The 22176-nt window shown below is 37.6% G+C and overlaps 1 protein-coding gene across 1 annotated transcript; it reads right to left on the bottom strand.

The window, feature by feature from the left end:
* Nucleotides 1-18: 18 nt before the first annotated feature.
* Nucleotides 19-19931, bottom strand: SPDL1 (spindle apparatus coiled-coil protein 1). The gene is made up of 12 exons (XM_082489778.1): nt 19898-19931; nt 17852-18018; nt 16006-16182; nt 15498-15692; nt 15055-15204; nt 14304-14402; nt 13525-13635; nt 10830-10970; nt 9267-9376; nt 8004-8191; nt 6712-7057; nt 19-897 (listed from the first exon to the last, which is right to left on the bottom strand). Exons 2-12 carry the CDS (start codon nt 18008-18010, stop codon nt 747-749), a joined length of 1827 nt encoding a protein of 608 aa, XP_082345904.1. The 5' UTR covers nt 18011-18018; nt 19898-19931; the 3' UTR covers nt 19-746.
* Between the last annotated feature and the right edge of the window lie 2245 nt (nt 19932-22176).

Genomic DNA, 22176 nt, shown 5'->3' with positions numbered 1-22176 from the left:
ACAGCATGTGCATTATAGTTTCTTAGCTTTTATTGAGTGGTACTTTTTTTAAAACAAAATCCTTTCTACAGAATACTTCACCTCTCAAGCAAAAAACTGACAGCTTTAGATAAATGTTTTGTCTCAAATGCAATATAGGCTACATTTTAGAAAGGAAGAGAAAGAAAGGTTTATTTTAATTATTAGTATAAATACAAGAATTTATAGAGATTCAAAAGAATACTATCCCACAAAACGCATAAAAATATTCACATACACCTTTGCAATCAGGTCAGTCTGAAAGTTAAACAATTACACATTAGGGGGAAAAATGTTAAGAATTTTGAATCCAACAACTGGAAGAAATTCAGGAGCACATGACTGAGTCGAGTTCTGCATCAACACTTCTAGTCTGTCTTGCTCAGGGTCAACTCCTATCTTATCGTATAATAAAACTTCTGTAGCAAGTACTTGCCTTTCCAAGTAGCACTGTGCTTCAAACAAATAATGATTAACACGCATTTAGAGACTTCACCAAGATTCAAGACAAGGCAACACTTCATGTCACAATGCCAGGGAACTTCACACGTGCTTTCTGGGAAGTTAGGATATCAAAAGTGCAAATCTCATTAATGCGATCATACTCTTCATATAACAAGGCAGATCAATATCTAAGTTAGGAACCTATATGTGTAACTTAAGTTTACTCAGTGTTTCCTGCTGAAGCAGGACTCAAATTGTTCAGGTTCCTCACAGAAATATAAGTTCTATTGCTGAGCACATTGTGTTTCAGAAGTTGGCTTAGAAGATACATACAACGTTGTATATTTTTTCTTTTGTGTTTTCTTCTCAGTCCTGATTTTATTTTCTTTCTTATCTTCATTTTCCGTAGTTTCAAATCTGGATTCAGCTGTTAACCTACAGGCAAAGCAACCATTCTAAATACATATTTAGTTAATAAAAAACAGGGCTAAAATAAGAGTTTAAGCAAGATCAACAAGCCGACTGGCATACAAGACCATCCATATGGAAAGAGAGCAAGCAGTGTTGAAGAATAAAATGAGACTACAATAAAGCATTTTTTAATCAGTCCTACTCACATTGCATGACTTAAAGTAGAGCCTTTGCCATTCCCCCCTCCCCTCCCTTAGCTGCTGAAATGTTTGGTAAAAAGGCTACTGAATGTGCTAAATGGTTGGGATCAGCCTTTTTAAAAAAAAAAAAAAAAAAAAAAAAAAAAAAAAGACAGCAACTGCGCCATGCACATAAATGGGATCAAATCCGCAAAAGCACAACCAAGTGGAAGATCCCAGCAACAGAATACAAGCATGATGAAGTCAAGCATTTTGCTTTAACACCACCAAAAAAAGGACTATGCTTGAAGCAATATATACATACACACTAGTTTCCAATCTAGGTCTGTACTGCTACTGCCTTTATCTTAATGCCTGAGAACTGAAAAGAAGTCCTTGGAAAAAATTTCTTTTCAAGCTCTAAATTACACTATTTGTCCACTGACATGTTTTAATTCTGCTAGGAATGTAAATGGGAATACAGTGTTAACTGCCACATTGCTGTTAAAGAGGTAAGTTAAAAAACAAAATTTAGACATCTGACCCAATCAGCTGTTTTCATTAATTAAGAATTACTTAACAAACATACAAATGTGTCATTAGAACAAATCACCCACAACCAATTGGCTATTATACACTATTATTTCCACAGAAAAACAAATTATGGAAAATGAAGTTCCAAATTAAACATCACTTTACATACCAACACAAATTCTACACGGGTTCATCACCACATCTGTTAAAGCAATCCTCTGGTGACCTTGTGGATTTTTCCTGGTCTCAAGAGCCTCCAGCAAGCAACTCACAACAACCTGCAGCTGCTGGCAATGATGGTTTGCCAAACAAGAATAGCTGCTACTATTCTTGTTAGACATTTATTTGCAATATAGAAAGATATGGCTGAAGGTGAGGACTATGAAAGGAGCTATAACAAAAATGTTTGGGGGATTTTAGCTACAAATTCCCCACCCCACCCCCACCCCCCAGTCTTATCTTTACACCCAAATATATCAAATAAACTATTCCTATCCATTGCAAACCACCTGCATATTATTTCCTATAAGCACTGTCTCAGTAGACCAGAGAGAAATATGCTTTGCTGTGCATCTCCCCTAGGTCAGCGGCGTCTGCTGCACCAGTTGCTTTGTAGAACACCCACCCCTGTACTTGTGATGGCTAACCATTTGTTGTCCATAGTCAGCTTGGCCCCCGCTGCCCTCCATTTTAGGTGTGCTGCTACTTGCAAACAGCCAAATAATTATGTGGTTACAGCAAAAACCAATTGTTCAGGGAAGGAGAAAAAGTGTATTCTTAATAATCAAAAGGCCAAATAAAAATTGAATTGACTTAAAATATGTTCCAAAGCAGCACAATTGGATTTACACAAAATATTCCCCTTTAACAGTATTAGATAATTCTGTTAGTGTATAGTGTCAACTCTGGAAGTTAAATTTACATCAGAAACATAATAATTTCATAAAAGAAAACAGCTCTTAGAATATGTTATTTAAAGAGAGAAAAATCATCTTTTTATGCTTCAAATGCACACCAAGATGTTTATGCGAGTCAGCATAAGGTAAGCTAACTTCCTCAGACTAGAACTATGTTTATAAATACCTGCAGTAATACATCAGATGACTGACAGTGACTTATGAAGATGAAATGAACGAGCCATTTCGTATTAGGAAGCAACACTTAAGTGGATCAGCAATAGCTTTCCATAATTTGCTTCACTTATGAAAACCTTAGTTTATGGCAGTGAAATATTCAGAAATGCCTGAGGATTCAAATAATTGTGCTTCAGTGTGACAACAGACAATCCAAGCAAATAAGTTTTTCCTCTGTCATTCTTAGTATCTTATAGTTGGTCTGCAAATGCTTCAGGACTGATTATTCTACAGCCTGCAAGTTGTTGAACCATACTTTCATTTCCATACTGAATTAATTTTTGAAAAATACATGTTTTACTACTGTGTAATAGATCACATCTACAGGCTGCTACACACCACAAGAGAAGAGACAAATTAATAAGTTCAGTTAACAGATTCCAAAGTTAACAGCTGAGCATCACATTCTGAAGTTAAGTCTCCTGGTGTTCAAAAGCAGCCAGGCACTTTTATAATTCTTTTCTACCAACCTTTGTGATAATGAACGAGCAGCGGAGACAAAGTGTTATGAACTAACTGCAACCCCCATTCCACATCCTCCCTGCGCCACTTGGCGAGGAGGAAGTAGAAGTTGGGAACGAAGGAATGAAGTTGAGCCTGGGAAGAAGGGTTTGGGGGTAGGGAGAAGGTGGGTTTGTCTGTCTTTCTCATTGTCCTACTATTTTTAATGGGCAATGAGTTTATCTTCCCCAAGTCAAGTCTGTTTTGCCCATGGCTAATTGATCACCGTCTTTGTCTCAACCCACAAGCTTTTTCCATCTTATTTTCTCCCCCATCCTGTTGGAGAGTGGCAGTGAAAGCAGCTGGGTGGGCATCTTGCAGCAAGTTGAAGTTAACCCACCACAGTCCTCATACCAAGCCAGCTCACAGACCACCCCTTATAATAGCACCATCATATTTCATGAAGTGTTAGCACAGGAAAAGGAATGGACCAGAAGGAGATGACAGTTAAACACTTCCACTCAAAAAAAAAAGTGCTTGTGCAACACTGATTCTATCAAGCTTTGACTTTGTAAATTCTAAAAACGAGATGATATGGGGGTTTCCTTCTATCCATTTAAGGAAGATCAACTATTGCCATCAGATGGAGCTTTATGGACAAATGCCATGCCTAAAACCCCAAAGAATATTAGTTATCCAGATCTCCTGCTCAGCCAAATGGCTATAGGCATTTCCTGTTCCTGTTTGAACAAAGTCCAAATGAGGTAGATTTGGCATAGAAATCCAACTAATTTAAAAGAACAAATAAGCTCTTAGGCACACAAGTCCTTCTTTAGATCAAACTAAAGCGAGCAACCTCAAATCTAAACGCAAACTAAGTTGGGCAGCAACAGCTGGAATGTGTTATTTCAGTTTCAGAAGCGAAAAAAAGCATTTCAATACTCTGTAGTTGGCCTAACAGAAGATAACCTATAACCCCTGCATTGCCTGAATTAGAATAGCAATTAATCATTTAAAGATTTAGTCTCAGATACTGTTCTCAACACTCCTATACCATAACCTAATCAGTACCATCACCTAGTAAAGTATTCCAATGTTTATTTGCTTTAGACTTTTGTAAGCATACTCACACACACTGCAGATATGTACATAAGCTATTAGTTCAGTTTTCTAGCCTTACCTTGCTAAATCACATGAGCAAGCAAGACTCTTCAAACAAGGAAATTTGTCACCCATACAACTACATACAAACCACTTCTGACCACGTCTTCATCACCTCCTAAGCCAAGATGACAAAGCTTTTCAAAAGCCATTTTCTAGAAATTAAGTTTGCAATCCTTTCAGTTACTATGGCTCTTTTCACAGCCACATTTCATGGCCTAATAACGACAGAGCTAGACTAATTATTGCACAAAAACTACTCCAGTTACAAAAACAACGCCAATGACCACAACAGCTTTTTCAGCCAGAGCATCACATTTTACATTAAACACTGACAATTATCCACCATGCACATACCAATTATTTTTTTTGCCCCTCAAACTCTCCATTTTCAGGTCTGCATTCCTGCTCAAGTTGCCAATATTTCTTGTGCCTTTGCATTTAGCTGTATTCCTACATAGGGTTTGGCCACATGCATCACAGAACAGTCCAGAGATTCTTTTAGTGTTTAGAAACCCAACCTCTCAAATACTCAGATTTTATCATGACTTCCTATTTCATAATAAATCATAACAGATTAGGGTTAAGTAAGTCCTCAATGTTATCTTACCATCATTAAATAGGGATTTAGTAGTTCATTAACAATCAGAAGAAACATGAACAGAACCTTCTATCTGGATTTGCCTTTTAAAGGCTCATACTACCACAGAAAACAACTTAAAAGATTATATGGAGTTTTGTGGTGTTTTTTTTGTTGTTGTTGTTGTGGTGGTGGTTTTTATTTTTTAAAGTCCACTTATTTATGTTTTATTCCTTATTTGAACCAACAGCAATGACTGCAAGACTAGAACCCTCCCTCTGAACTATAACTTCATCTTCCTCTTCCACTTTTTCCACTTGCTCTGTTTTCAAACATCGACTTCATAAAATAATTTCCCCTCTTCACCCTCTCTGGTAGGTTTACCCCTTCAGTTCACATAAACTGTTTCCAACAACTTCCTGTTGGCAGAGACTGTATCTTCCCTTCCAAAAGAAATATGAGGAAATAAGCTTTTCACACCCAGGCTACAAGCTATCTGTTCCTTTATGTATACAGAACGCAATACCATCACTAAAATATCCAATCTTTCCTCTCAACTTTCACCACACACATCTGACTTTCCTGATCTTACCTCTTCAGCGACAGCCCCTGCACGTTTTGACATAGCTACTTCAACTGCTATTGCTGCCATATTTGTTCCAGACTGTTTCAGAAAATTGTACTGTTTAGTTACTTTAAACCTCTTAATTTCATCCAATGTAACCTTGGATAATTGAACCAAGAGTCAAAACATCAATCCACTTACTTCTGAATGCCATTAGTTTTGGCTATACTGTACAGATTTCCATATGTTAAGCCTTCCTCCATCTCTGAAGTTGCTGTCATTCTAGATTCAATAAACTACTTTTACTAGTGGACATTAGCAAGTTGTGAGCTCAGAACATCTAGACTATCACAGATTATTTTTTTCCTCGCCCCAAACACTCCAACATTTGATTACTAAGATTATTGTCCTGGTTTGGGCCAGACTGTTCGTTGAAACAAACAGGTTTGGTACCTCAAACCAGGAAGTTTATGAATATGAACAGAATACAAAAGCATCAGCAGGAAAAAAAAAAAAAAGAAAAGAAAAAAATCAGCATTCCTTTAACCAAGATAAATAAAACGGAGCTAATTACTGTACTAAGTTACTTTACCACCTATCAAAAAGTAAACTGAATTCTCAGTTCAGGGGAAAACTTGATCTTAGTTTAGCAGTTGTGTTTCTAGTTATCATGCATCCAGATTATGGAAGTCAGTTGTCTGACAACACAATTAGCATAATTAATTGTCCATTATCTTGTACAACACAAGTTTTGTTAATCCAATTCAGTTTAGGAATTACTTAATTTAAATAATTTTTAGCCTTTTAGCTAAATCTTAAAGTTGATAAGGGCTGAAATTAGCTATGTAATGAAACTGAAGCATGATACCTATTGCCTGTGTGACTTTGATACATAACAGTTGTGTGGCAGCTTTGAAGGGATCAAAAAAACCCCCAATCCTATTTCTAAAGTTAGAGCAAATTGAATGAACTGTCACGCTATCTGTACACCTTAAACATTTTCAAGTAATGGGAAAGTTATTTCAAAGATTGTTACAGTTTCAAGAGTCTTTTTCATTAGTCATCATTTTAGTCTTTCTAAAAGGTATTGAGAGGTTCAATGTAGGCAGGCGGAGCTGAGGAATTACAGTGCATGCAACACTGAGGAAGTAGATAAAGAAGTGGATAGCACAGTTCATGCAGCGAAAAAAGAGAGATGCAGGTCTGTGCTGATTGCCTTGACCATAGACAGAAGCTGACACTGACCTGGGGGCAGCTGAAGTCAAGGAATTACTTCCACTTCTGCTATACGGAGTAAAGGCATCGTGACTCTCATCTTTAATTTTAACTCTCTTTCTTTCTCTTTCAGTTTCAACCACTTTTTGCATCGCTTGAAGAGCTATATTCATTGGTGGTGCTTCAAGAGCTTGTTTTTTTGGAGAAGCGTCACTTCGCTCCAAATTCTTGGAAGTCATCATTGTTTCTTCCTTGCTTGGCAATTGAGCGACAGCATCTTCTTTTTCTGAAGTATTTTTGCTGTCCAAGTATTCACAAGTAGTGTCCACTGGAATCTTCTCTCTCTTCTTTTTAATTTTAGTGCCTTTAAGTAATTCTAAGAAAAAAGGAATATACTTTTTCGTACACAAGTGAGGCTAGAGTTAGCTTGTCCACCAACATGTTCATAATGAAACTAATAAAGAACATTTCACATGACTAAAGACTGTGGAATAATTCTTAATAGTCAACTTACATCCCTTTAAGAGTATCCTTCCATATAATCTGTTTTCAGCAAGTAACCATCCCAATAGAAGTTAGCTTGAAAAACAGACAAAATGTTTCTCTCCATCCACTCTACCTTTTTACCAAGGCTTTTAATTAGATGCTCTGAACTCCATCAATGTGCTCAATTATTTTATTTCCATTTTGGAGGCTGCTAGAGTAAGGTTCCACAACTAAGATTTTAAAATTGAATCCTTCGGGTATGGACAAGTACCAAAACCAATTCACCCATCGGGTTCCTCCACAGGCTACAACTCCTTTGTTTCCACACATACCCATGTATCAGCTGTTTTTCATCCGGGTCTCTGTTGTCAAAACTTCAGCCGTATTAACTTGAACTACTACACAGTTTTTCCTCTAAATTCTTTGCACTTATTACAAAGCTCGTATCAGCTGCCTACAATCAGAAAGCTGATACTTCTCATCAGCAGACAGATACTGCTACTATTATGAAAAGCACTTCCTGAGAATTTGTTCCCACCTACTTCACTATGGTGAGCTAGCTATTCTCTATAAAGCCTCTGAACACTAGAATTTGTACTCTTTAGTCCTCTGAAATTATGTTATATACATATCGAAATAAGGTCCTTCAGCAAGGTAGGGCTTTACTATTTCAGTTCAGCAGTTTTTGACCAGGTTATTATCAGAAAGGCAGCCATTTACACATTAGTTTATGTCTGGAACTAACCCCATGCTTTCCCATTTAATGCCATTCAACTTGTGAAGATTGAGAAGCCCAGATATTTATTTTTTATTCCATATGGAAAAGTAATATTTACCTTCAGGTTCATATTTCATCTTTAGCTCATCCAGCATAACTCGCAAATTCATATTCTCACTCTGACAAGCTTGCAAGTGCCTCTCATTTGTGAAGAGTTTCCTTTCAACTTCCAGAACCCTTTGGCTCTCATACAGAGCTTTCATCCTCTGCAAGGACAGTTCATTTTTCAAGGTTTCAGTTTCCTTGCTGGGGTGGGAGGAAAAATATGCAGTCACTCAGACTTGGATTCTTTTGTTTGGGATTTTTTTTTTTTCTTCAGTAAAGCAGCAGATACAAAGTCACCTAAGCATTCAGTGACTTCACATAAAATTCTTATTTATACATTGGTAGGAACTTAAAGAGACCTCTTCCAGTTCAGTGAAAGTTTTCACCTGAACGTGACTTGGAGCAGTGAGTTTAGCTACCAGAGACAGAATGCTTGTTAAAAACAAAGCTATATGGTGAACAACGCACATATGCACACATAACTAGTTTGAGAAACCTTCCCTAACCTACAAATTCACTATTTCATCAGGGTTTTTTTAGCCTGTGTATAAATTAATATAGCCACTCTACTAACAGGACAAGCTTTTCACAAAAGGTGTTACTCCAAGTGTCCCACACAGAAGTAATTATGTTATTACTCAGTGCATGCCCTTGCCTCTATTTTAGAGGCCATTACCTTCCACATCGTAAGCAATGAATCACCATTCCTCAGCAACCCTAATACTTGGATTACCCCAATTTCTCATAATATCAACAACCGTGAGGTGGGAATCCCTGAGAATTCTGTCACAGCAGACCACTGCCTCCTAGCCAAAGAAGAAGCCTCAACTAAATAGTCCAATAAAATGTTTTAAGTGTTATTATCTGATTCTTTTTAGAAGAGAAATAAATATACACAGCCTACAGACTTTAAGAAGCTTCATACAGTTCCCTTATGGGTAAATTTTGGGCTTTTTTTTTTTTTTTTTTTTTTTAAGTTCTCAATTATCTTGTATCTAGGAGTACAACATTTCTGGAAGAAAGCAACAATAAGATAAAATAGTTCTGCTGCTATCTTTTATAATAAGTAAAAATTAAAAACAGAACAATTATTGGTTCCTAAAACAAAGACAGGATGATTCTACAACATTAGAAAAAGAGACAAAAAGCAAATTTGTATGTAGTCCACTGACTCTCTGTGCAAACAGTAACAAAAAAAAAGGGAGAATAAAAACAAGTAGCTAGAAGAAAACCAGACTACAACCAAGTTATAGGCCTCAGACCATTAAGTACATACTTTGAGTTGTCAAGTTTCATTTGCAGTAAATCGGCATAGTAACCATCTTCAGAGTCTCCTCCTTTTGAGCTACCTGCAGCTCTGGATTCTTCCATATTCTCATATAAAGTCTGAAAAAGAAAAAAATGTCAGGTTGTCAAATAGTGACCTTTCAGAAGAACATTAGCTTAGTGCTGAAGTGAGATTTTTCAATGTATTTCTATAGAGAAGCCTCATCACAGAGCCATTTAAACATACAAGAGAGCTCAGTTGCTCTGAATACTTCCTCATTTGTTACAAATGTCAAATAGCACTGAAACTGACAGTTTCCTCTCGTTCACTGAAAGAAAAAAATTAAAAAGCAAGTTCTCTCTACTCCAGATGGTTTTCAAATAGCATTGAAGAAGTTATCTTTCCTTTTACTTGACAATACAGGACATTTAGCTAAGCCACAGGGAATTTATTTCGGCATTTATTAGGCTTCAGCAGCTGGACCCCAAAGGTAAGAAATACAAACCATGTTAATAAACAGCACGATCTCAAAATCAATTACATCTTTTAGATGAGAAAGTTGGTTCATAGTAAAGATGCCACAAATGCAATAAAGCTTTCTATAAAATACAACAGTAACATGTGACATTCTGGGGGTTTTGTTTTGTGTTTTTTTTCCTGAACTAGCAGTACTCAGATTTAATACTGTCCCACAGATCTCATTGGCTTCTGTCACTCACTGACTACAGGTACTTTTGATGGTTATTTGAATCGATCATTTCATTTTCTGACACTACTTATTTACGGCACAGAGACAAAAATAAATACTGATCAAGCTTATACATGACAAAACTGATAAAGCAATCAAGCTGTCTCAATTGCTTACCAAAATGGGTTAAGCTCAGCTTTAGTCCACTTTGGTTAAATGCAGAACAGAGGACGCTATCCTGGAAAGCATAATCCTAATGCATAAGCCAATACATCTAAGTTCACATTCCAAAGCTGTGATAAGAAAGGGCCAAAACGAGTCCATAAGTATATAAGGCTACAGTTTCTCACTCTGTATACACAAACGTCGGTAACATTACAGTAGTGCATACAGGTGTTCTCATGGATTTCTCACCTTCCAAAATACTGACAAGGTACTATCCAGTTACATAAGATGATTGAAGAAATTGCTTTACAAGGATGATTAAGCAATTCAGTTTTTTTAGAGAAGAGCATGCTTCAACTTCAAAGTTAAGACACCTTAAGGAAATAAATATCCAAAGTCATAGCTCAGTAAGCTTTGACCAAGTAATTGAATTTAAACACTACAAGTAACTATGTAAAATAGGAAGGTGCTACACACAGGAACCCAGAATAGATTGTTTCTCCAAACTGGTGGTTGGGTGGTGTAGAATTTTCTGCTTCTCTGAAGTTCAGAAGTATATGTCCCTCCAGCTGTAAAATGGAGCTTCGATCAAATAAAGGTAGGAGTAGTCTTTGGATCCCTTTTCAAACCTGAGCATGGACTTCAGATAGTTTTCATAATCCTTCTTATTCTCATGTTTTAGCTTCTGATTGTGACTTTTCTAATTACAGACCACTTACCTTAAATTTTTCTAGCTGCCTCACTTTCATAAGAAGATCTTCTATCTCACCATTCTTCTGTTCTAACATTGACTGTAAGCGTTCCAGCTGCTCAAATTCTGCCTGAGAGCCTTTCATCTGTAGCAGCGTAGCCATTTGCAGCTGGAAAAAAATATTTACAACAAATACTGGGTTAAGTGACTGAAAAAACTCAGCCTCTTACCCACAACAGTTAAGGAATTCAAGTCTTGTCATTCTAATGCTGAATATAGAAGCACACTGGATGCTTAAACTCAGTAGTCTTCAAAATTATCATCATAGGTTGACACCAAAAGTCTTTAGGACAGCTGAAAACTTACTGAACAGAGTAGTCCTGAGGTGTCATATCTTTCTTGATAATGACTGAGGAACCTACAAATATACTGTCAAGAACACACACACACACACAATTTCACATTCAAACCGTAAACACCAAGTCAGCTAGAACTAAACTACAGTTCAGGCTTGTTTATCAGAGCTGAAATGCATCTATCAAGATGGGGAAAATCACTCTAGTTCATCAGCTTTTCTGAAGTTCTGATTCTGAGTTATAGATAACACTGAGTTTGCCTTCTGTAATATTAATCCAAGAATTTCAGCTTCTACTCCTTCACTGGAATGTATACTTTGAGGCAAAGGAACACCCTTTGTCACTACAAGAGAAGTTTATCAAAGTAAAGTCTTGCATTAAGAGTAGATTTTCCTGATGCTGTTAACAAAATAGTATCATAGTACAAGGGCCTTAACACATTCAGTTAAAAGCAATACATCAAACATTTAAACAATTGGAGAAAATATATGAAATGCAATAAGGGAGAGTGTTAACTGGGTGTTAGTGATAACTCTAGCATTTTTACCAGTCTAGGCAGTATGGATAAGGTAACACTAAGACAGTTGGAAAAGTCACAGGGAAAGGATCAACTGAAACAAATTAGACTACAGATTAACAGAGAAAGTGAGAGAAGAGCATTTACCCTATGGAACTCCTATGTCTAGTACAGGATGATTCTGTACACAAACTACAGCTAAACAAAGATTCAATCATCTCCTCCTCATAGCTTCTACAAATTTTAATCCCCACTAACTGACTAAAACTATCCTTACATTTCCAAAGCATGTAGATACCCAATCTTTTCCCCTTTCACTTAAAACCCACTTGCTGTCAGAATTGCAAATTGCACTTGATCTACATATGATGGAAGGGATACCGTGGGCTGTAGTAAATACACCAATCATGGTAAAACTTTCACAGGAGTACTGCTGACATTCTGGTCAGGAGTCAGATCTTCAGATCTGTAAATACCACATTCAGACATTCTGACAACTAAAGCTGCAACAGCAATTAACTACACTGTTGGAATCAGTTCCTGAATGAAGAGATCAGTTAACCTTAGACTGAGATTTAAAACAAGGCATGACAATGCAACCCAAAACAGAGAGGATCCTACCAGGGATCTAGGATGGCAGCTTAACCAAAACAGCTGTCCTAACAAACTACCTGTCTCCAATATTGATATTAGAAGAAATTTTATGGGGACAAATGAGTACAAATTGAGATTCCAAATGAAAACATTAAGTAGTAGGACAGGGATACCAATTTGCCTCAGTTCTTGGTGAAAATCTTTAGAATTAGGAATGTTTCTTATACCATCAAGTAAGTATAACTGACTTACCCTCACATCACATGGAGAAAATTTCTGAAACTGATCCTATTCAATCACTTTACTCACTCAAATCTTTAGATCTGAAGGTCAAATTTTAGTGAAAGAGAATTCCTTTGCTGCATCAGTAGTTCTTTTCTTGTCCTTTAAGAATGTTGTTTCAATTATTTCCAGCCTACTTCTCCACAAAAGCTAGGTAACACAAACCTTTATCTTCAGTGTTACTCATTGTCATCACTCAGATGTTTAAGCACTCTTCTCAAACTGCATGATCAAGTATTTGATCAAGATGAAAGGATCCACTCTTGTGTGGGAAAAATCAGAAGACCAACATGAAAACAGTTGGCAGTTTTGCAGCATCCCCTTTACATGATCTTGTAAATCAGCTCCTGCTAACTAGTTCTCAAAACTATTAACCAACAGGCTCCCATCCTATGGAAGTGTAGACTAAATGAAATATTTATGACAAAAGTTATGACTTATTCTTCTACTAAAGCTAGGGAGAAGAACGAAAAATATAGACAAACAAAAAACAAGAAAGCAACCCAGAGGGGAAAAAAAAAGTGTGAACAGAGGACAGAGTACAAGCCTACCCTTTTCTTTACATTCATTCCTGACAACTGAAGTTAATACACAAATAAATGATTCATGTAATAGGAGAATTAGATAAGAAAAGAAAAAGCAGTTGTCAAGACAAATTGGATGCTAGTTGGACTGACAGGAGTTGTGGTTTACTCTTATCCATTTAACAACTACTGCCAAAGTAAGCAAACAGTGCCTTCAGTGCAACTTGGGAGTTCTAGGATAAAGTAGAATCACTAGCAGCAATAGAAAGATGCTGATGTACCATAGAAGTCAAATAGCACAATGACATCTCACTTGCTTTTTCTCCCATTTTCCTCCCCCCAGATTACTGTACCATATTTTAAAGATGATCAAATCCCCTAGCCTGTGTACTAAAGCATTGCCTTATCAGACCCCAAGGAAACCCTGGAGTATTACAGTAATGGTCATACCTTCATTCTTTGCAATTGTTCTCTAGTGAATGCATGCTGTTTTTGTAGTGACTGATATTTTATTTTCACACTGATCAGCTGTCGTTCCATTTCTGCCCTACGGTCCTCCACCTACAGAACATTGTTAACAATTATTACTATGAAAATTATAACACTTTTTGTCACTTGGATGATGAGTTTTACAAGGAGATGTTGCCTAGCAATTGATGTTGGTTCTGCAAATACTGCTTTTCCAAGAAGAGTACTTGAAAATATATGCTATTGTCATTATCTCTGAGATAAAGGTGAGAAGACAGTGCTATAGCAGCTGAAGCCCAATCAGTAAAATGCAACAGATTTTTCTTTTGTTCTTTTTATATCAAAATAAAGTAACATTTCATATGCTTCAGTGTTGCGGTAGAATAGTTTTGTCCATTGGCATCAAAACAAATAGTTTAAAAAAAAAAATGTACCAATTTAACCCATTCCCTGGGTGTTGTCAGAAAACAAAATAACTTCCTGTATATTTAACAGCAGCTGAACTCTTATTCAAAAACTAAATCAGAAACCCTCCCAGATGCACAGCCATCCAGCCATTTTCAGCACGTTTTTAGAAGACAGCATTTATCAGCATATCTTTTAATATTTCACATACTATCTTCTGCATTAAAGAAGACTTACCAGCTGAACAAAACTACCTCAAAATACCCCTATAAGAAAGAAACTACTTATAAGAAATAATACTTTTTAAGCATTTCTTCTCTCCTCTGTATATTCTCAGATCCATGGCATAATTGTACCTCAGCAAACAGAGAGTTGCCTTTACTTGTAGGGTCCAAAGACTGCTGCACTGCATGATCCAGCTGAACCTGAAGCTCTTGATTAGCTTCACGAGCTTTCTAGATTAAAGCAAAAAGGATATTAGTCATCTAAGCATCTGATGTACTGCATATATTAATTAATCAGATAGTTTTACCTCTTTTTCATTTCCTATGCCTTTAGCACAGATTAGCTTGTACTGCAGTACTTAACTATGCATACAGTTCTAGTCAGAAGAGACTATCAGGTTGTTTTTTTTTCCCTACTAAAAGGCTTAATATTCCACTTGCTTTTCAGGACAAGAGCATAACTAAAACTTTTAAAGGAAAACTTTGACATTTATCAGTTGGATTAATGGTATTGAGACTCTTAGCCTTGCTGCGCTATCTAGTCACAAATCCTCTACTCCCCAGCACAAAGTTTTCCAAGGCATTCAGCAGGAACTTGAAATAAAAGTGACCTGCTATGAGGCAGAATACTGCAATGCCAAGGATCTCCATGTGGAGCCTTCCACAAAAGAAAGCCAATATAGAAAGTATTTAGCAACAGATGATACCAAATACGACCAGCCAATATCCTTTTTTTTTTTTTTCTTCCTCCTCTGCCTTCTCTTTCTTCCTCCCTCCTCAGAACTCCTCTCTCAAAACTCCTTGTATTTCACGGAAAAGTTAGCACCACAGCTTGTGGAAATCAGGGTTTATCTACCATTGTGGAATAAAATTAGGAGAATACCTCTAACGCATTACAGTAAGAAACAACTTCTTTTTCCCTCTCTTCTTTTTCTCCCTGTAGACGCTCCAGCTGATTACGTAAGTTACTGTTCATGAGTTCTAGTTGTTCTTTACTATATTGCAGTTCATTCAGTTTTTCTTCAACATTGGCCTAAAGAAAAAAATCAAGTACAAAATAAAAAGTTTATAAAACAATGTGAAGAAAAGCAGGCTCAAACCAAGCAGGTTGGTTAATAATAATTACTTTTAATACAAAATATTATCCTGAAGAGGTTGCATTAAAGTCTAATTATCAAAGCTATTATTTTTTCTGTGCATATTTTCTTAATAGTAAGCCAATCAAAAGGTAGCAATATACACAAAGTGTCTAAAAAATGAAGTGAGCAAAACGCAGAATTTTATCTTCAACTAGCTTACATTCCTAATAAAGTACTAGTAACACACCTTCACACTTTCTAGTTCAGCGAGTTCTATCTGAAGATTGAGCATTTCTGAAGACATGGTCTCATGTACACGTTCAGACATCATACGTAGTTCTTCTGATTTGGCAGCAATTACTTCCTTCTGATGATCCACTTTGTGTCTCAGTTGTTTCTCTGAGAGTCGGGTTTCATCTAGTTCTGCTTTCAGGTTCTCCAACTTAAAGACAGTTGACAAATAAGTAGTACCATTTTATCATAAATTCTTGAAAAGCACAGTATTTTTGAATCTGTTCTAACTATAGAAAATGTCTTAGAAATATAACTTAAGAGTAAACTTTTAAAAACAGGCTTTGAAATTCAATGTAATTCACAATGTAACTATGCAGATGTTTGTTAAAAACCAACCAACCCAGCTTCTACACATTATAAATAGTTATTAGATTTGTTTTGGTTGTTAGTGTGCAATTATGAGTTAAATAGATATTCTTTAAAATGCTACCAACATTTTAGCTGTATCTTAGCTGCCAAACCTTGTTTTTAAGGTCACCGATTTCTTGTCCATAGACTCTGGCAAGCTGTTCTTTCTGTTTATCCAGTTGCATGTTTTGCTGTTGCTTAAGGGAATCACATTCAAAACTCAAGCTTTCCAACATTCGATTCTTGAGTTCAATTTCTCTCTGAAGAGAGTATTTCTCTTGTTCAAATTTCTGAAAGAAATGACATACTAATAAATCTAGATGTAACCTTCATAAACGTTTGGGGAACAACACACTAAATACAGGCTCAGAACCAAGACACTAAATGCCTAAATGAGCACTAATGCTCAATCAACCTTTTGTTGAAGTCCCAATTAGGGAACTGACATACCCATGTTTTAAAAAAAAAAAACAACAAAACAAACAAACCGCAAGCTGCTCTGAATTTTTTCTGACTTATTTGGTTGTGTAATATTCTCTACTTCATGGAAACTGTGTATTTCTTTGCACCCAACATGAAGGGTGCAGACATCTTTTCTGCAAGTGCAACAAAGAAATTTAGTGAGAGTTTACATGTCCTTCCTACCACCATAGAACCCGATTACGTTAAAAATTATTGCAGTCCATCAAGTGTTCCCCTACTGCGTAACAGCTGGGTTCAACGTTTGGTGAAGACATCTAAACTGTCTCCTGTTTCATAACAAATCCCCTCAACCCTTACAGATTGAAGAATGACTTTTCAATCAGCTTCCCTCTATGCCTGATTGTATACGTTCGCTAATTATAAAGGGCAGGTTTATTTTACTCTTCCGTTCAGCTAGCAGTTAAGGAGGAGGAATAAAAATAAAAAAGGATAGTCTCCTTCTTCCCTTGAAATTTAAGTTACTAATTGATCTGGTTCAGACAAGCTTAGCTCATAACTTTGCTCCAGCCTGTAACAAAGGATTACAACCTATGGGTGCAGCTTGCAACACAGCAGCTACCATCTCAGGTTGTCTGCAAGAAAGGATGATCCTGCCCTACCTTCCCCATCACTTGGGCCTTTCAGCTGCCTCTCTTACACTAAGCTTACTAATAGTAAACTGATCAAAATAAGTTATTAGTTTTCATTCAGAACAGCAGGGTGCTACAACTCTCCAGCTGCCAAAAAAAAAAACCCCACACCAAAAAAACAAACCAACCTACAACAAAACCACAAACATTTCTGCTCTATCAGGAGAGAAGGGATGGATGCAGTGCCAGAAACAGACTAAATAAAGAGAAATCGTATATCTGAAGCATGAGCTGTCTGAAAACAAATATTAATAACTTAAGGGTTTATGAACAGTGGAAGAGATTTTCCCAATTGGAATTTTCTAGAAAAATCACTAATAAGAAAACTGGTTGACTAAACAAAATCTCTCTATTTCAACACTACACTGTCTTTTCTGAGCTGTAAAGAAAAGTACTAATAAATTCAGAATCCCTTGGCATTTAGAAAATTTAAAAACTTCACTACAGAAGAAATCAATTTTACAGTTTTACTGCTAGCATTCTTTTTACAGCTTTAAGTGATACAAAGCTTACAGGGAGAGCATTACATGAATGAATCACTAAACACACCCCAAACACATGATCTAAAAGAAATTTACTTTAGCACTTAGTATTCATTTTACAAAGGCCATTAATCCTACACTGTACTGAACACTTGATGCATAATTAGCTATGAAACCCTGTCCCAGTAAAGTTATGCTCAATACCTTAGAGCAGAGATTGAAAGCCCTCTACAAATACTTAAACTAAAAGGTTTATTAAAATTAATCCATTCTAAAAGGCATTTAAAACACCTGTGACATTCAGAAAATAGTTAAAATAAAACAGAGTTCTTGAATGCTTTTTTACTTGAAGCTTAAAACATCACCTCAGTTTTCTCAGTCAGTTCATGGCGTGTTTGATCCAACTGATTTTGAACTTCACTTTGGGACTCCAATAAATGCAAGCCATATTGTGCTGCCTTTCGTCGCTCATTTTCTGCTTCCTTGAGTTGGTTTCTAAGATTTAAAATGGTCTCTGTCTCCATTTTTCTTCCTTTCATATTTTCAACATTGCAAACACAAAATGATTAAAAGAATATATTGCAGTAAGTTACAGTAGTGAATTTAAAGAAGTCATTGGATTTCCTTTCTTAATTAGGACACAAGGATATATTTTAGCATTAATACAAGACATTAAAAAAAGATAGTTCACGAACAAACAGCCTTGTGAACATTAAAATAATAGCTATTTCTCCATAAACTTGGTTAACATCTTATTCTTGACTATGTCTTAACTAATAGCACACAGCAAAACAACTCTTGTATACCCAGCCTGGTTTCCTAGTGTACTGGAACCACAGTCAATGTAGTATATAGCTACCTTTCCATATACAAGGGAAGGCTAGGAAGTATCCTTGGAAAAAAACACTTTTATGCATATTGTATGACTAACTATTTTCTGTGGTATCATAAGTAAAGCCACACTAAATATAGCATTTCTTGTGTACACAAATAACACTTAAGATTCATGTAGGCAGCTGTATTAGCAAGATATTTTACTCCTAATAACATTATGTGGGATACAGAAATAGATAAAGGTAGTTTAAGGAAAGAGTCAAAAACAGAAACCATGTTAAAATAGATGGAATTTTAACACAGGGAATTTTTATTTATTTTAATTGCGTAATGGAGTCTTTCATGACTGTTTTCCACTTTAAACTTAACAAATAGGTTACCTGCAGTGACTTAATAACCATGTCTGTCACATGTTTCGAAAATGTCATCCATTTCTATTTCCATATCGTAACGGAAAACACAAGTAAAGGTGAATTTTGCAGTTAGTCAAAATAAATCCAAACAAAATAGTTTCAAAGATAAAAGTCAAACTAACATCATAAGCTTGTATGACTGCTTGCTCCCAAATCTACTTAATCAGTACACTGTAAAAAAAAAAAAAAAAAAAAAAAAAGAAAATCCTATTAAGACAGAAATTGCTAAGCAACTCAGGCTTCTGAACAACATAAGCCAAGAGTTCTCTCAGAAAATATGCAGTAACAATGATACACAAATACAAATACAAAAAAACCACCACTGCAGTTGATTTTTCAAAGTAAGGTTTCATAATTTCTTTCTAATTTAAAGATCTTCAATGAAGAATTACTTTAATCTTCATCCCATTCTGTTTTCTTTTTACATGAACAATTTAGTTGTTGCCATTTCTTACTGGCACATGTTATTCTTATGAATGTTAGCAAGATCCTGGTCTTAATCTAGAGCAAATTCACAGATCAGTAGGAGGGAGAGATTATTTTTCAGAATCATTATTGGAGTATATAGCCTTTTTTTTCCTAACCTTTATTCAACATGGGTTACTCCTAGTGGAGTGACCCAGCTTGCTATAAAAAAAAGTAATTTTAACAAGAAAAAGTACATTGTGCCAAATCTGTGCTAATTCTGTTCAGAGGTACAAGATAGAAATTATCAAATTCTGTTTTTGACATTTTCCATCACTTGTTGTTATTCAAGTTTAACACATACAAAGAGACTTTATCCAGGCAGGCTCTGAAACTCCAGTTTTCATATCAAACCACTGCAATGCTTGAAATACTAGTTTCATCCCCTTATGCTAAAATAAGCCAGTGAAAGACAGGAATTGTGCATACCTATAACTAAGAATCAACAATATTATTACTAGTCCAAGGGACACATACACAATGTACAATTTAATAATGAAATGTTTAACAGTAAGATGCAGCAATACAAGCCAACCACTCCTAGCATGCATTTGTATCAGTAAAGGGAACGAATTAATCCTTATTCACTTCATAAACAAAATTTTTAAAACAGCTTTATTTTCTGATCGAACAACAGAATAGAGGGAACATAGCAATTTGATTGTTCCTAGCTTACTAAGAGTAACTTTTTAAACTCACCTTCAGAAGTCCATTTAAGTTTTTCTTGATGGTATTCTTGTACTCCACCTTTAAACAACAACAACAAAAAAAGCAACAGTTGTCTAGTCCAGATGAGTAAAAGCTGCCATTATGGCACAGTCCTTCAGAGCAATCCTCTTCTGAAAAGGCTTAACGCCTGTGGCTGTCTCATAAAAATGCAGATCACATGCTAAAACCCCATAGAAATGCAAATCTTATTCAAATCTCAGTTGAGGCAGCTGTCAAATAGTTTAGAAACAGCCAGATCAGGCAATGTTGCCAAGGGATAGATGCTCTGCAGTTGGTCTGCGGGGCAAGTAAACAGGCTACACCCAGGGTCACCTTCTTCTAGCACACATACAATTTTTAAGGGTCATTTAGGGATTTTTGTCTCGCTCTCTCCTCCTTCTTCAATCTCTTTTGCATGCTGTCCCTCAGTTTCACTACAAGATCTTCGAGCTCTTAATAAATAATTTACTGGATAACATAAAAAAAGATCTTTAGCTATTTTATAGTTGAAGTATGGAAGAAAAGAGAAATAGTTTTCCTATTCACACATTCCTTGCTGACTATTCCAGAAAACAGAAAGCATGCATGTTGGAGCACAGACATCCTCAACTTTTCATTGTCAATTTTGGATTAAGTTAATCAGACAAGTCCAGGTAGCTTTGCTCATAAGCCTGTATTGTTATAGAGGGAAGTAAGTGCCTGCAATTTAATATTGTACATGAGGTTAAGTAAGCTATCCTGCAAATAACGTTTGAATATAAACTAAATAGGTAGTAGGGTGAGCAGGTAGGGAAATAATAGAAGGGAAATAATAGAAATCAGTCTCCTTTTATTCTACGTGGAGTTACATGAGAGTTACTCACTTTTGGCTAATTGTCTTCAAACATTTTCTGATTGATTCTGTACTGAGGGCTCCAGACCTTGATTATGGAACCATTTAAGTACTCCTTGATAGAAATAACAGGGCAGGAGATAAAGAGGCACTCTCCTGACGCGCAAACTTTCTTCTGCCGTTCGATACCGGTTCTTCTAGTTAAATTGCCATTCCCAAGGCTCATACGCCACCTCAAACCAACAGAAGCGAACGACTCGCCCCAGCACAAGGCTCTTGCCAGGCGCCTGCTCCACACGTTACACCATACACGCCCACGGGCGGTGCCGTCTCCCGCAGGAGAGCCCCCCGACCACACTATAACGGGCAAAAAGGGCCGAGGAGAGAGGGTACCCCCTCCCCCTTCACTGGGCGCAGCACCTCCGGGGGCCGGAGGAGAGAATACGGCCTTTCCCCAGGCAAGAGGGGAAGGTAGCGGCAGCGCGACCCCGGCGAGGGCAAGGGCCCAGGCCCGGGCCAGAAGGCCTCCTCCCCAAAGGAGGGGAGAGCGGCAGGAGCTCTCCTCCACCCTCCCCGAGCCCCTCGGCCCCACAGCCCCGCCGCCCCTGAGCGCCCTTCCACAGACGAGGAGCAGCAAAGCCACAACCTCACAGAGAGCAAACCCCCCCCCCCCCCCCCCCCCCCCCCCCAGCCCTGCCGCCGCGCGCTACCTCAGCCCAGCGCCCGCCCCGCACCGGCGCCACTCCCGCAGTTCAAACTCGCCTCCGCGGCACCACCCCAAATCTCGCGAGAGCGGCCGCCATTCGCCTTCTTTTTCTCCCGCCCCGCCCTGCCCGCGCCTTTTCCGCTCACCGCCACAGCGGCCCGCGCGTGCGCGCTGCTGCCAGCCCACGCAGTGGAACAGCGCATGCGCCCGGGCGCGGGGGCCGAAGGGGGGAAAAGGGCGCGCGGGATTTTGTGAGAAGTGTGAGGGAAAGGTGTGAGGTGTGGGCACTGCCGTCCTGCTCCGCTCCTACACCTTAAAGTACAGTTGCTCCTTTTTGATCAGTATGGTACGGAGTAGGTGTGCAGGCGATGCCAGCGTGGAGGGGTGTTTGCGCACAGACTATGGGAAGTCTTCGGAAAAGAAAGGTGAGGCAATAAAGTTATCAGCTCGGCTCGAGTTCTCCGGCCGTACCCAGACAGAGCCCAGAAGGCTAGAGGTGCAACGGATGTGCTTGGCTCCAGAGCCACAGGCAGTGCCACCTTGCTCAAAGAAAGCACACAGAGTAAGTGATGAGAGTCAAAGTGTATAGAGTGTTATATATTACTTAGAAAACCTGCAAAGTAGAGGGGTGATCTGCTCCCCACACCCAGGATTCTGCAGAAGAGCTTTTGGTTTTGATAGTAGAATGCCATAAGTGTCTGGTTTATCCCATTGCCCGCTTTCCTCATCAAG

This window comes from Vanellus vanellus, assembly GCF_965231255.1.
Source record: "Vanellus vanellus genome assembly, chromosome: 13".
NCBI lineage: Eukaryota > Metazoa > Chordata > Aves > Charadriiformes > Charadriidae > Vanellus > Vanellus vanellus.
The sequence above is the reverse complement of the archived record's forward strand: the minus strand, read 5'-3'. Positions and strand labels throughout refer to the sequence as shown.